Consider the following 14440-nt stretch of genomic DNA (forward strand, 5'->3'; position numbering starts at 1 on the left):
AGGTTATGACACATACTATTCTCCTATATTTGGTCAAGGACATAAATTTTTTTCATATACTTCAGCCAAAACAACACAATAGATGCAGAAGCAAATCTGAACATCCAGTGGTCTTCCAACCAGACAGACAAGAAAGAGACTTGCAAAAATGTACAATGGAACAAAACCAGTCTTCTCACTGCCCCTTTTATTTGGGAACATTGTTACTTTCCGTACTAACAATATTTCTGTTTTCATGTGATTGTAAATGAATTAATAAATACTTGAACCGGTTTTATTCCTACTGTGGTAAATAAGGATCGATAGAATCCACAGGCACACGATTCTCCCTGGGAGCCCCACTAAGTTCTAAGACTGTAGAGATATCCTGAGAACAAAAGGTCCAGGGCTGAGGGACACAGCGGGACAAAGAGCGCTCTGTGCAGTAGGTGAGGCGTCCAGGCCAAGTCCCAGGTCCCCAGGCCCGCCTCTCAGGGACTCTGGCCCCAGGGCGGCGTCGGGGGCAGGGAAGCCTAGTGTTGGGGAGCCCCCATCTGCCCTGGTTTCACTTCTCCCTGTCACAACCTGTGTCAGGTCCTTCTGCCTGGATACTGATGACGCGGCCTCGGTTCACACTATTAGTGTCTGGTTTCCGAAGAAGCCAATCAGCGGCACCGCGGTTCCGGGGTATCAAGTATCAGCACCCGCTTCCTGAGGCTGACATTTCTCCCCAGACCCCGAGGATGCGGGTCGTGATGCCCCCAACTCTGCTCCTGCTGCTGTCGGGGGCCCTGGCTGTGACCCAGACCTGGGCGGGTGAGTGCGGGGTCGGGAGGAAAGGGACTCTGCAGGGCAGGAGCGAGGAGACCGCCCGGCGGGGAAGCGGGACCCATGGGGAAGGCGACTGTCCTCCGCCCCACCCCAGACCCCCACCCGCCTCCCGCCCCGCCCCGGCCTGCCCTCCCCCGACCCTCTCGGACTCCTCCCTGCTCTCCCCAACTCGGGTCCCCCTCGCCCTGCCCTCCCTGTCGCCTCCCCCTGGGACCCGGGCCGCGCGCGGGGAGGAGGGTCGGGCAGGGTCTCAGCCCCTCAGCGCCCGCAGGCTCCCACTCCCTGAGGTATTTCCACACCGCGATGTCCCGGCCCGGCCTCGGGGAGCCCCGCTTCATCTCCGTGGGCTACGTGGACGACACGCAGTTCGTGCGGTTCGACACCGACGCCCTGAATCCGAGGTCTGAGCCGCGGGCGCGGTGGATGGAGCAGGAGGGACCAGAGTATTGGGACCGGGAGACGCGGAACGCTAAGAACAACGCACAGAAATTTCGAGTGAGCCTGCAGAACTTGCGCGGCTACTACAACCAGAGCGAGTCCGGTGAGCTACGCGGGCCCGGGTCCAGGTCACGACCCCCATCCCCACGGACGCGCCGGGGCCGCCCCGATTCTCCGGGTCTGAGCGCAGCCCCGAGGCCGCGTGACCTCCGTCCCAGGACCCTGGAAGAGTCCGAGGGAGCTTATAGGCGGTTTTACTTTAGGTTTCACCTTAATCACTGATGCTCTGGGGGCGGGGACAGGATCACACAACATCCAGTGGCTGTATGGCTGTGACATCGGACCGAACAGCCGCCTCCTCCGCGGGTACAGTCAGGTGTCCTATGACGGCGCGGATTACATCGCCCTGAACGAGGACCTGGGCTCCTGGACCGCGGCGGACACAGCTGCACAGATCACCCGCCGCAGGTGGGAGGTGGCCTGTGCGGCAGATCACTACAGGAACTACCTGGGGGGCGTGTGCGTGGAGTGGCTCGCCAAATACCTGGAGATGGGGAAGGAGACGCTGCTGCGCGCAGGTACCGGGACCGCGGGGCCTCCCTAATCTCCCCTCCACTGGGGCTGGCTGCCCATGAGGAAGGGAAAATGGACTCAGTGTCACGACAGCTCCCCTCCCACGGGTGGGAAGAAGGAGATCTGCCTCGGAGTTCATATTCCTACTAGAGACTGACTCACCTTGAGGGTGCTTTTCTCTATAAAGGACAGACAGGAATCCAGTCTCTCCCTGGGATGCCTGTTGAGATCATCCCAGAAATAACCCATCAACAGTTCCCTCTGACCCTGGCAGCCACCTTGTAAACCCTGACCTTCCCTCTCAAGGCCTTGTCTCCATCTGGGAACATATTTGGAGATCTGACTCCGGGTTTTCTGAATCATTCACCCTACACAACACTCAGGACCACAGCATGTTCCCCCCTTAGACCTGCCGCCTCCCACCTGGGTTCTCTCCCTGATTCCAGAACTTAACAAGGATCAGGAGACCCCAAAGGCTAGACTGCTGTCTGGGTTTTGTGCTTATTCCATCCAGACCAGTTGTCCTGTCCACCTCAGGATGGTCACATGGATGCAGTTTCAGTGGCCCATAAAGCTAAACCACAGTGTGGATTCTCTGTTTCTTCTTCCTCAGAATCTCCCAAAACACACATGACCCGCCACCGGATCTCTGACCATGAGGTGACCCTGAGGTGCTGGGCCCTGGGCTTCTACCCTGCGGAGATCACCCTGACCTGGCAGCGTGATGGGGAGGACCACACCCAGGACGCAGAGCTTGTGGAGACCAGGCCTGCGGGAGATGGGACCTTCCAGAAGTGGGCGGCTGTGGTGGTGCCTTCTGGAGAGGAGCAGAGATACACGTGCCATGTGCAGCACGAGGGGCTGCCCGAGCCCATCACCTTGAGATGGGGTAAGGAGGGTTTGGGGTCGAGCCCCTGTCAGGGAACGCAGGGCCCTTCTGGAGAATTTCACAGAGTCATGACTGAAGCTGGATGTCTCTGCCCCTCACCTTCCTTCCCTTTCCAGAGCCATCCTCTCAGCCCTCCATCCCCATCCTGGGCATCATTGTTGCTGTGGTTGTCCTTGTGGTCATTGTGGTGGTTGGAGCTGTGATCTGGAGGAAGAAGTTCTCAGGTAGGAATAGAGTGGGGGGATCTGAGTTCACTTGTCCTGCTGGGGGGTTTCCTAGGTAGCACATTGTCCTGGCTGGTTCCTGGGAAGTTCCATCCACACACATGGACCTGCCCACTCTGGAGCCATTACTAACATTCACTCTGTAGCAAAGCACTTGGAAAATGAAGAACAGATTTTCACTTGGTAATTCTGGTGACGGGGACCTGATTCCCAGCAGTGACAGGACAGAGAGGAAGGTCCCTGCTGAGGTCTGACCTCCAGCAAGTCAAGTGGTCCTGTGACCCACCCCACCCTCCCCACACACAGCTGTTTCTTCATGTATCCAATCTTGTCCTGGTTCTTCAGTCAGAATTCTGGAAACTTCATTGTGAACAAGGATTAGGAGGTTGCTCTAGGATCACATGGCCCAGTTGTCCCAGGTGTCTAAAATGGTATTTTATTCCACAGGAGGAAAAGGACCAAGCTACTCTCATGCTGCACGTAAGTATGGAGGAGGTGATCCCTGAAACCTGGGATAGTGTAGACAGGACCCCATGGGGATTTCACCCCCGCCCATAGCTGCTCCTTTAGTCTCAGCTCCTGTGGCTCTGATCTCATCTTGTTTGTTCTACCCCAGGCGATGACAGTACCCAGGGCTCTGATTCGTCTCTAATGGCTCCTAAAGGTAAGACTCCGGAGGGCCTGAAGTGGGGAGGGGTGGGGGCACTAGGGACATGTTGACATGTGGGGGGCTGTTGAGAATGTGGCACTTATGTGGCTGATCTAAATCTGTTCATGATTAATTTTTTCACAGTGTGAGACCCGCTGCCCCTCAGGGACTGAGCGATACAGGATCTGTTCACACTCCACTTGGTGCCATCGAGATCCCCTGACTTCCTGCAGATGGTGTCAGAATGTGTCTGCGTTCCTATTAGCATATTGTGAGGACACAGGAGACTGGCCCCCCCTGCCCTTCATGACCCCTCCCGTACTGATTCGTGTTCCCTTTCTGACCTGCTTTCCTGTTCCAGTAGAATCAGTGCTGGACCGTCTCCATCCCCGTCTTTTTTTCATGTTGGACCGAGTACTGACGCCTTACTTCCCTACTGACAATGAGAATCCAGATATGAATTTGTGTTTTGTAATTCTTGGCATGTAGGGATGATGAGGTAATAAAAGAGAAGATTTGTAAAATTGCAAGAGAAAATAAATGAAAGCCCTGAAAACCTCCCAGAACCCGCTGTTTCCTGTGCCGTGTCTGTTGCAGGTGGGGACAGGAGAGGGCTGGAGGAGCCGAGAGGGGATGGGGCCTGTGTCCAGTCGGTGCTCAGTGCGTCCTTGGAGTGTCATGCTCCCTCCTCAGCTGGGTCATGTCTCTGCTCCTTGTCCTTGTCCCTTCTGTGGAACCTTGTCTCACCAGGACCGTGACCACAGGGACGTGGACGTCACCTGTCACCGGGACCTTGTAGAGCAAGAGCTTCCTGTGACTGGGTCAGCCCAGGCTCCATCCTGGGTCGTGACCTCAGCCTCATCTTTTGGGTGTTTTTTTTTTCCCTTGTTTCTATGGAGCATCAGGCCTGTTCTTGCTCGTGTGTCTGAGTTTCTGTCTCCTTCTCCCCAGATGACCCCAGTGGTTACAGCACCAGGAGTCCTTTGGGCTGTTGTTCTGCAGGCCTAGGTGGGCCCTGCACACAGGAGTCTCTGTGGCTTGGAGACATGAATTTTCAGATTCATCCATCTCCTCCCTCTAGAGCTGTCTTCTGGATTATTCTTTACATCCTGAGGTAGACAGAGAGGAATCTGGGAGTTTCTCATCCTTGTTCAACTTCAGTTAGTTTCTACCTTCCCTGTCTCTCTGTCCCCTCTCCCTGCCCTTAGTTCTGGTGATGCTGGTTCTGGCTCCCATCCATGTTCATGGATTTATAAAGCAGGGTCTAATGTAGATTTCTATTTGGTTGGAGAAAGAGCCCCATAGAACCTAAATACAGTGATTCTGAAGACAGGACTGTAACTGTGTGCTGTGCTATTTAGGGGAAACGCTGTGGGAGGAGGGAGCTGAGCAGAGAGAGGGAGGGGCAGCCCTGGGGTAAGTAGAGGCAGCACTGATGGTGAGGTGGGGGCACTTTGTGCGGGAGCTGCCACGGACTGGCTGCGCCTGAGGCTCATCCAGAAGACAGAGGTCCTCTCTGCTGACCAATTGTTCCACTGATAATGTCGTGTGCCACGTACAGGACCTGCTATTTTTTTCATCTAGGACACGTCAGTAAGTAAGAAGAGGCAAACGTGCTGGTCTTGTGGAGAATATGTCCTAGGGGTGAGGGACAGACTCCACTTGACCCTGGAACAATGTGGGGACTGAGGGCAATGACCCCACTGAGCAGTCAGAAATCCAAGTATAACTTTTGACTCCCCTGAAACTTAAATATTACCACTAATAACATAGTGTTGATAAGAAGCCTTACTGAAAACATGAACAGTCATTTAACACATATTTTGTACATTATATGTATATGTAACATGTATTCTTACAATAAAATAGGCTGGGGAAAATAGTAAGAAAGCGTAAGAGAAAGTGCATTGACAGCACTTTTGTAAAAAGGTCCACATATCGGTGGATGTGCACAGTTCGCACCAGTGTAATTCAGAGTCAAGTGTATATTGTATAAATGTGGTAAATAAGGAAAGTATTTAAATTGGAAATTGGTTGGGCGCCTGGGTGGCTCAGTCGGTTAAGCATCCGACTTCGGCTCAGGTCATGATCTCATGGTTCGTGGGTTCCAGCCCCACATCGGGCTCTGTGCTGACAGCTCAGAGCCTGGAACCTGTTTCAGATTCTGTGTCTCCCTCTCTCTCTGCCCCTCCCCCACCTGCGCTCTGTCTCCCTCGTCTCAAATATAATCATTAAAAAAATACAAAAATAAATTGAAAATTGATAGGTGCTTTGAGGAAGGTGATCCAGAGAGTTACCTGTGCGGGGACAGGGAAGGTGGCTACTTTTCTACGGTGGTAAGTGTGAGCCTCACTGGGAAGGTGACCTCTGAGAGATGTGCAGGACACAAGGAATTGTTGAAGAGCATGTCTCAGGGAGTTCTTTCCAGGCAGGGGAACCTCCAGGCACAGGCACTAGGGCAGGAGCGTGTCCTTGGCCACTGTGGCTGGAGCAGAGAGCATGTGAAATGCGGTCAGATGTCTAGACTTTAGGATTAGAAGGCTTTTGAGTTTTCTCTGAGTGACATGTGGAGTCACTAGATGGTGTAGAACAGATGGTCCACCTGGGACTACTTCTCTTTAGAAGCATCTGTTTGCTGCTGTGCAGAATCGAGAGGTGAAGGGTGGGAGACCAGTACGGAAACTGTAGGAAACCAGTGTAGTTTCCAGGAGGGGGGATGTTGGATTTATTTTGGGGTTTGAAGAGAGAAAATAACAGGAAGTGGCTGTAGTCTGGTTAGTGTGTGTGTGTGTGTGTGTGTGTGTGTGTGTGTATGTTCTGGATACATTTAAAGATGAACTTTGCAGCATGTCCTAATGTATTATTTCTGGGTTGTGAGAAGGAGGAATCAAGGACAGCATCCAATACTTCAGACTGCAAGAAGAAAGGGGGGGTGTCTTCCAATGAGACAGGGAAGATTTTGGAAGTAGGACATTTGGGGAAGCAGCATCACAGGCACCCAATTTAGGAATGTCGAATCTGAGATTATTAGAAATGCAAGCAAAGTTCCATCTGGATATAGAGTACAGGGTGGGAGAAATATCTAGGTTGGAGGAATAGATATGGAGGTGACCCCATATAAATGATGCTTAGAGCCTTCAGCATTTGAGGTCACCAAGGGGTTGATGGCTATAGAAGAGAAAGGAACAGGACCAAACCCTGGACTCCTCAGTGCTAAGCAAGCTGATCAGAGCACACGCACATACTGAACAGTTCTGGTTCTACACTTAGAAGGCACATAGACCAGGGAGACCCGACCTTCATTGTCCACTGGAATTTCCTGGACTTAGGAAGAGCTACACAGTCTGCAATAGAGCATGAGATTCTGGGTTTATAACAAGGTTGGTGCTGCTGGTGGTCTTCAGATCACACACTGAGGAACAAGCACATAAAACAGGATTCCCACATGGCTGTGCCTCAGCCTCTCCTGTGGGGCCTATTAAATAAGTGATTCTTGACCCCTCACCTCCCCGACACACGCACACACTCTAAGATGGTAGGTCGAGGGGGACGCCAGAGTATTTTGTAACAAAGCCACAAGCAATCCTGGGATTCCACCAGGATCACTGAAATCATTGATGAGAGCCCTCCTTGTGGGAAGGAGTCTTACATCTATATTTAAATGGGTGTTTTTTAGGAAGACAAATGCAAGATATGCTGGAAGAAACAGTTTCTCTCCCATGGGGCACGTCAGATGGCAGACAGAGGAAGTGGTTATCAGCTCAACATAAAATGTCTGAGATACTAAGTGTAGATCTTAAATGTTTGCACCACACACACACACACACACACACACAAGTTACTGAGACATGATGCAGGTGTAGCTGACTCTATGGTGGTAATCGTTTTGCAGTATACAAATGTGTCCAATCAAAACGTTGTGCTCTTAAACTTATAAAATGTTATATGTCAATTCTACCTCCATGAAAGTGGAAAAAAGTACTGAATCCTTGCTCTCTACAAGTGGAGAGATTGTAGATAGATTCTCACTCTTTGTTTTAAACAACAGAGTCCAAGTTGTTTTAATTGAAACAATATATATTTACTATAATATTTACATATTTGCTATACACATATACATATATGTATATATAGTCAGGGAGATGTATAATATCCATTTCAAATGTGTAATATAAAATATAAATTATATTTAATAAATGCTAAAATGTCTTTTAAGATAAATATAAAAAGTATAAAGCAAAGTATATTTATACTTTATGAGTATATATATTTATAGGTAAATGTATATCATGTATATGTTTACTTAGAGTATTACGCATCATTTATTTCAGCCAAGGCTACAGAACAGTCCTGAGGCCAACAGCCAGGAGGAAAATCCATAGACCCACCCTAGGTCAAGGCCCAAATAGGAACCACTGTCCGTGGTGCTGGTCACAGATGCCACTGTTCACACCACTGGTCCATGAGGCAAGGACTGCTATGGCTACTGCTCCTGGCAGGTGGATGACAGGACTGCCACTCACATCGCCTGTGCCAAATGCATCAGCACTGTCCCAGCTTCCCTGTCTCCACATCCTGAGTCAGAGTCTGGTATGTGGTCACCTGGCTGGTGGAGTCTTAGGCCGTGTCCAGCTGCAACAACGTTGGCATCATGATTTTGCTCTGGATTCCCAGGGAGTGGTCACCAACTTTGTTGCACTTGAACTCCTCATTTATGCTAGTCTCTGCATTCCTGGCCATAGCCTTGTGAGAGGCCATGCATTCAGGTGTTTCCCAAAGTCACCCCTGTTGTAGGCAGACTCTATGATGACTCCAAAGTACCCATCCTCTTGTATTCATGCCTTTGAGTGACAGCCACTGTGGAACAGAAGCTGGTTATAGTGACTTGCTGGTAACAAATAGAATAAGGTGAAGTCATACAAAGTATATCTGGGAACACCAAGCACAAGACATGAGGAATCTGGAGTCAAGTGTGCCCAGGTGGGCCGTCAAGCCAGGCTGGGGAAGTAGGGGTTTCTGAGGGAAACAATGACAAATGACCCTGCATTCCTTTCCCTTCTGTGGGGTTCTTCTATAGACCTCAACCTGCACAGCCACTGCCATCAGATGGCATGAGGAGGAGGAAAAAGGTCACCAGCAGTGATGGTCATCATGGCTGGAAGGACAGGTGAACTCTGTAAACAGGACAAGAAGAGAAGGGAAGAAACAACGTCTCCCAAAGGTAACATCTTGGGAGCCAAACACGCCCCCAGGGCAGCCCCATGACCAGAAAATGAAAAGGAGAATAGTCTCTAGTCTTCCTGTGATGCCCCTGTGGCCCAGGTCTCCCTTCCTCCAACCCAGGACACTGTCCCAGGGAGCCCACACTGGTGCACCCTGTGTACATATCTCTGCTCATCTCCAGAACAGACCACCATGGCCACCCACTCTTGGAAGTCCTCCTCCCTCTGTATGTATTAGTTCCGTCGTGTGCAGCAGAATCCAGCTCCAGTGGGATGAATGGGACGCAGCTTCTATGTGTCTCCCATGAGTGAGTCAAGCCATCCAGGGCTGTGAGGGTATCTCTGCCCCACAAGGCTGTCCAGGCATGCAGCTTCCTGTGACCTGGGAAGTTGCCCTTAGTAGCATGAGCCAGAGTACCTAAGACCATGTCCATGGTCCATGTGCCATGTAGAGAAAGCAGGAAAAGAGGAAGTTTCCCCCCTTTCAGGGCAACACCTACTACTTCATTCTGCTTCACCATAATGGCTGGAATGTAGTCACACAGACACACATAGCCTCATGGGAGGCTGGTGCATGAATCTGGTTTGAATCTGAGTGACTCTGTGCTCCCATGACTCTATCACTATGGAATAAGGATGATTTTTGCTGTACTTAAATTTTTAAAAGTGGATAGGATGGAGGAGGAAATTTACTGTTCACTCTGTACTCCTTTATGTTATATAAAGTTTTTAAATCTTGTGCATGTCTCAGTCAGTTGACATGAATTTTGAATTAGCAAGAAAGCCTGCCTCCATTTAGCAGACACATATTAGGCAGTAGTAGAGGGTCAGCTCTCCGCTAGGCCACAGTTACAGAAATAAAAAGGAATTCACAGTGAGGTGAATAACCTGGTAAATGCAACGAGTATAATGAGTTCTGGGAAACACCCTCCAGACAGAAGCTTCTTGAGTGCCTACTGTGGGCCAGGTGTTGTGCCACATGCTAGGGACAGAAAGAAGATGCAGGTACATACCTTGTGACCTAAATGTCTCCTGCTGATGAGCTTCTGTGCCAATCCCTGACTTTCCAGGACCCCTACCTCTGTGTCTTGTTCCTGTGTGGGAATGAGCTGAGACTTGGAAAGAGAACCTTTGCCCATTTGGTCCAAAAATTAGTGAAAACGTTTAGGTAGAGAATACTAACGTTCTTATGTAACTGACTCATCAATACAAAAGAATATCATTAAGAAAGTAAATGGATGAAGGGAAAGAAACCAACAAAGTGGAATTACAAGAAGTAACTTTGTGGGATCCTGTATGTGGCAAACTGGAAGAAATTGTGGGAGACCAGGATTTGCCTGGGAGTATGACACAGGAAAGCAAAAAGAAAAAGTTCAGTTTAGTGATAATGCTTTCCTAGTGGTTTAGAAGGTCTGACAAGTCCAGGGTGAAGTGTTCAGAGAAGATGACCTCTGAGGCTCAACAAAGTTGAGACAGACCTTTCCAAACGATAATGTGAATCTTGTATCTAGAACTCTGCTTTAATAACACAGCTCAGCTGTGCAGTTCTCTTCTCCAACGAGACACTCAGAGTGATAATCGTCTTGTTCAGTGATTGGGCACCTGTGTATGAATCCACCCAGTTTAGAGAATGTGGTACCCTCCATTCCTGCCATCTGTCAACTGGAACACCCTGTTGCATACAGATTCTATAATAAAGCCCAATGGGCTCCACCTCTTGGTCCATTGGCCTTGGGGAGTCTCCTCCCACTGAGTGTGGGTGGGACCTGGAAAATCCTCTAACCGATAAAATGTGGCAGTGGTGATGTTGGATCATATAACACCTCTCCAGTTTTCTACTATCTGCTCAAATTACAAGCTTTGCTGAGGCCAGCAGCTGCATTAGAAAGACCAGAAACTGATTTCAGTCTTCTGTCTACATCCAGCAGGACACTGAGGCCCCCAGCCCAACCAACAAGGGAACTCTCAGTCCTCCCCCTAAGGCAGGCTTTCCATTTCTTGAAGACAGACATCCTGTTCTCTTTACAACGTGAATGTCAAGTTCTTTGCTCTCCCTGCATCTGGGAGGCCCCATGAGTGAGGAAAGGCAGGATAGGAGGAAGTACCTTGAGGAGAGTGAGGCTAGACTTGGCCTCACCTCTCACCTTGGAGAGCAGGTATCACCAGGAGGTCACTTAGAGAAGACGGGGACAGCAGGGATTAGAAGGACATGAATGGCCACCCCAGTGTCTCTCAGGCCTGCACAGGGCTGTTTTGGGCTGTGAATAGAACAGTGATGAAGAAACTCTGCCCCCACCAGCCATAGCTGGTCTTCCCCCCTCAGCATTGTGGACAGCCCACCTCACAGCCCAGATGCACACACCATGGACTCCGTACAGCCCAGCTATGACCCTCTCTCCCACCATCTGCAGCAAACCAAGTCCATCAGCCAATGTAGAACCAACTCTTCTGTCACTTCAAACCCCATGGACTTACTTATAGGGACTGTGAGAAATGCATACCCTTCACAAGACTCAGTGCTGGAGGCGGAGAAGCTGTCAGAGCCACAGAATGAGGTGACTCTTAATGCAGCAGGTGAACAGTTCCAGGAATGAAAAACAAAACAAAACAAAACAAAACAAACAAAAAACGGTGGGCTCTTGGGCTCAGGAGTCTGTTTTGTTAGAATCATCGTTCAGCGAACTGAGTCACTTAACTTCTAAATGATCTTGATTTCCTTGCCTATAAATTGGAATTAATAGCTTTCCCCATCTCATGGAACTATTATGAGGTTGAAATGATTTAATTCATGCAAATCCCTTGAACCAGAATCTGGGGAGGAAGAGAGTCCCACCAATGTAGCTACTGTTTTCTTCTTCCTACATGACAAGTACCAGTTCTCCCTGTCACTCATCAGCCTGAGCCCCTCTCACTTCCTGCAGATGAAGAGCTGTTCTGTCACGTATATCCCATGGGGTGGGGGTGGGGCAACCATGAATTGGCCAGTGTGGAGGTACAGTTGAGGAATCCTCAGAGCAATGGGTGCTGTCTCTCTCTCTCTCTCTCTCTCTCTCTCCAATATATATGTTCAATTATACACATCTATACAAACATCCATACACAAATACCCATACACATTTCTATGGGATTGTGAACCCACCCAGACAGACACACATACACATAACACACTCCCTTCACATTTGCCATTTCACCCAGGGAATGGCTCACTCCCACTTCATCATTTTAAAAATTTTAGTATCTTGAGGGAGAAACACCAGAGAATATTTGTCTCACTAGAAAGAATCCCACTCCCTAGGGACTCTAGTACTTTCTGGATCTCAGCATGCCTGCTCCTGGAGCTCTCCTAAGTGAGTGGGAGATGTGACCTTAGATTGAGATCCTGGAATCCAGCGGCAGCCATGTGCACTGCCCGCCTGGTATTGGGACTCTGGGCGTCCAGCAGGTCTTCAGCCTCTCACCTTCTTCTGACTGCTCTCCCACCCTGGTTGTCCCCCACCCCGCACCCCAGGCTTTGCTACACAGAAGGATGTTGCCACATTACCTTCAGAATAAACAGGACACTGAGGTTAGGAAGTTCTAGATCAGAAGGAAGAAACCTGGACCTCTTCCCCACCTGAGTTCTTGTTGTTCTAGAGCACACCTCCAGCAACTCTACTTCCGACCATCAGAACTGCTGCTCAAACAACCCCAATGATGAGAGCTCCAAGGAGAACCTGGTCAGCAGATGCCCTCTCGGTGAGCATAGTGGCTGGGAAAATGGATCTGAGGAGTAAAGGAAAGGTGAGGGGTGTCTCTGTGCCTGGACTCTGCTGCAAGTCTCTAGAAGGGCTCCTGTTTCCCTGATATGTGGCTCCACTCCTCATCCTTCCCAAATCCTGTCTCATGGTGATGGGCTTACGCAGTCCTTCATGTTACATATGGCATGTGAATCTGTGCTCCTCTCAAGAAGACAGCACAATGGCCAAGCACTTCTGGATGGTTCCATCCTCTTCTGCCTGGTCTCCACAAGCTTCTTGTCCTGGGTATGGTGCTCCCTGGCACACTGCTAGGTCAGGGTGAGATGTACGGGGCGGAAGCCCAGAGCACACCATACATCAGGGTGACCTGGCAGTCAGAGAGGGGGTGGTGGGTCACATGTATTCTGGTAGGGTCTGTGGTAGACAAAACAGGGAGGGCTAAGGCAAAGCCTTCTAAAGCATCTACTACAAACCATGATGACTACTGACCTCTCATCTGTGCCAGGATAGCAGGCAATGATCAGACGACCACAGATGGCAGAGGTCCATGTCCAAACTCAGGTGGTTGTCATTGTCCTAGCCATCCTGCCACCGCCCACCATCCTGTGTCCTCCTGGAGCCCCAAGTCACAGTGAACTGCAGGGTTGGGGGCCTGCCCAACTTCTCTCCAGGACTAGGCAGTGGCAGTCAGGGCAGAGCATGCCAGCAGAGGCCCTCCAGCTTTTGTCCCTGCACCACCCCACTGGGCTGCTCTGCAGGGAACATTCACCCTTTAGACTATGATCTTGTGATATAATAGAAGGATATATGTTGGTCCTCCAACAGTTCCTGCACACAGCTCGTAAAATGTTTGTCATTTCCTACATGATGAGAATCATAGGAGCATCTCTCTTTAGATGAGTTTCCACTTACAGAGAAAGCTTTACAAAAGATCCTGGTCCATTACTTACACACAGTACCCAACGTCACTGCCCAATGTCTCTCTCCTCCTATGCTGTGAGCCCTTAGAAGGCAGGACTCTCGGTGCCTGTAACCAAACCATTTGGCAAACCGTGGAATTCAAGCTTCTGTATGGATCTCGTGGTAAAATCTGAGCAGCCTCCCTCTTCAGCTTTAGTTGAGCCTCTCGCTGATTTATGCCGTGAATCCACATGCAAATCTCTTCCCTGTTTCATATGCTAAGTTCTCATGACATTTACTAGAAATTATTAAACTATAACCGATGCCCTGAAATCACTCTGTCCACTTTCACCTCACACCTTGCCCAGCCTAACCTCTCCCTGCTTGGAATCCCACCCTTCTCTTACCAACCCAAATCATACACACACACATCAGGGTCTACACAAAGTTCCACCTCATTCATGAAACTTTTCCTTCTCAGTGGGGTGTCTGGTCTGTCAACTCTGTAACCACTTCTCTGCTTTTCATTTGACATCTAAGGAGGTACCTGTCTTCATTACCTCTCATTATGCCTCACAAGCTCAATAACGCGATCACAAAGTATGGCTGCTTCCCCATCTTAATTGTAAGCTCTATGAGGTCAAACAGTAGGTCATACTTCCAGGTGCCCAACCTACAGTGACCTAAAGAAGTGTCCCTGGCCCACTGAGTCGGCTTAGTCAGTTAGCTAATTAATCAATGATACAAAGACCCTGCCCCTCTGACCAGACTGTAGCCGCCTTCACTCTCCAGTGACAGCTTGTGCACACCTGCCTGCCCCAGGTGCCACTAGGGGAATTCCTGACAAGAGGGTCTGGTCCCTGGGGGTTGGGCTGATGTCGTCTGCATGGCGCCTTCTGCTTTCTTCCAGGCACCAACCTGCCTGCTTTCGTGGGTGCTCTTTGTTCAGACTGTGCTCCGTGGTATCGCTGCACATTTCTCATATTTACGTGGTTACT

General features: G+C 49.9%; 2 protein-coding genes across 4 annotated transcripts in view; one reads left to right on the forward strand and one right to left on the reverse strand.

Annotated features, from left to right (window-relative positions):
• The window catches only part of LOC112853766 (class I histocompatibility antigen, Gogo-B*0103 alpha chain-like), a 112149-nt gene that overhangs the window by 5325 nt on the left and 92384 nt on the right, over positions 1 to 14440 (reverse strand). The gene's annotated exons all lie outside the window — the stretch shown is intronic.
• Positions 637 to 4149, forward strand: LOC112853701 (class I histocompatibility antigen, Gogo-C*0203 alpha chain-like). 3 transcript variants are annotated; one of them, XM_086705849.1, is made up of 8 exons: positions 637 to 795; positions 1082 to 1408; positions 1446 to 1826; positions 2435 to 2710; positions 2827 to 2934; positions 3382 to 3414; positions 3551 to 3598; positions 3728 to 4149. In XM_086705849.1, exons 1-8 carry the CDS (start codon positions 723 to 725, stop codon positions 3730 to 3732), a joined length of 1251 nt encoding a protein of 416 aa, XP_086561975.1. In that variant the 5' UTR covers positions 637 to 722; the 3' UTR covers positions 3733 to 4149. The 3 variants fall into 3 exon arrangements, with proteins under 3 accessions (XP_086561975.1, XP_086561976.1, XP_086561977.1); XM_086705850.1 differs by having other exon boundaries at positions 1082 to 1351; positions 1512 to 1826; XM_086705851.1 differs by having other exon boundaries at positions 681 to 795; positions 1082 to 1351; positions 1551 to 1826.

This window comes from Puma concolor, chromosome B2 (genome assembly GCF_028749965.1).
Source record: "Puma concolor isolate L17-30 chromosome B2, mPumCon1.1.hap2, whole genome shotgun sequence".
NCBI classification, from domain to species: Eukaryota; Metazoa; Chordata; class Mammalia; order Carnivora; family Felidae; genus Puma; species Puma concolor.

What these genes read in the sequence shown, in the direction of transcription:
- LOC112853701 (XM_086705849.1), top strand. Translation starts at nt 723, where the DNA reads ATGCGGGTCGTGATGCCCCCAACTCTGCTCCTGCTGCTGTCGGGGGCC. An exon ending in TGTGACCCAGACCTGGGCGG is followed by an intron (nt 796 to 1,081) that starts GTGAGTGCGGGG and finishes CAGCGCCCGCAG; the next exon opens with GCTCCCACTCCCTGAGGTAT. An exon ending in ATCCCCACGGACGCGCCGGG is followed by an intron (nt 1,409 to 1,445) that starts GCCGCCCCGATT and finishes CGCAGCCCCGAG; the next exon opens with GCCGCGTGACCTCCGTCCCA.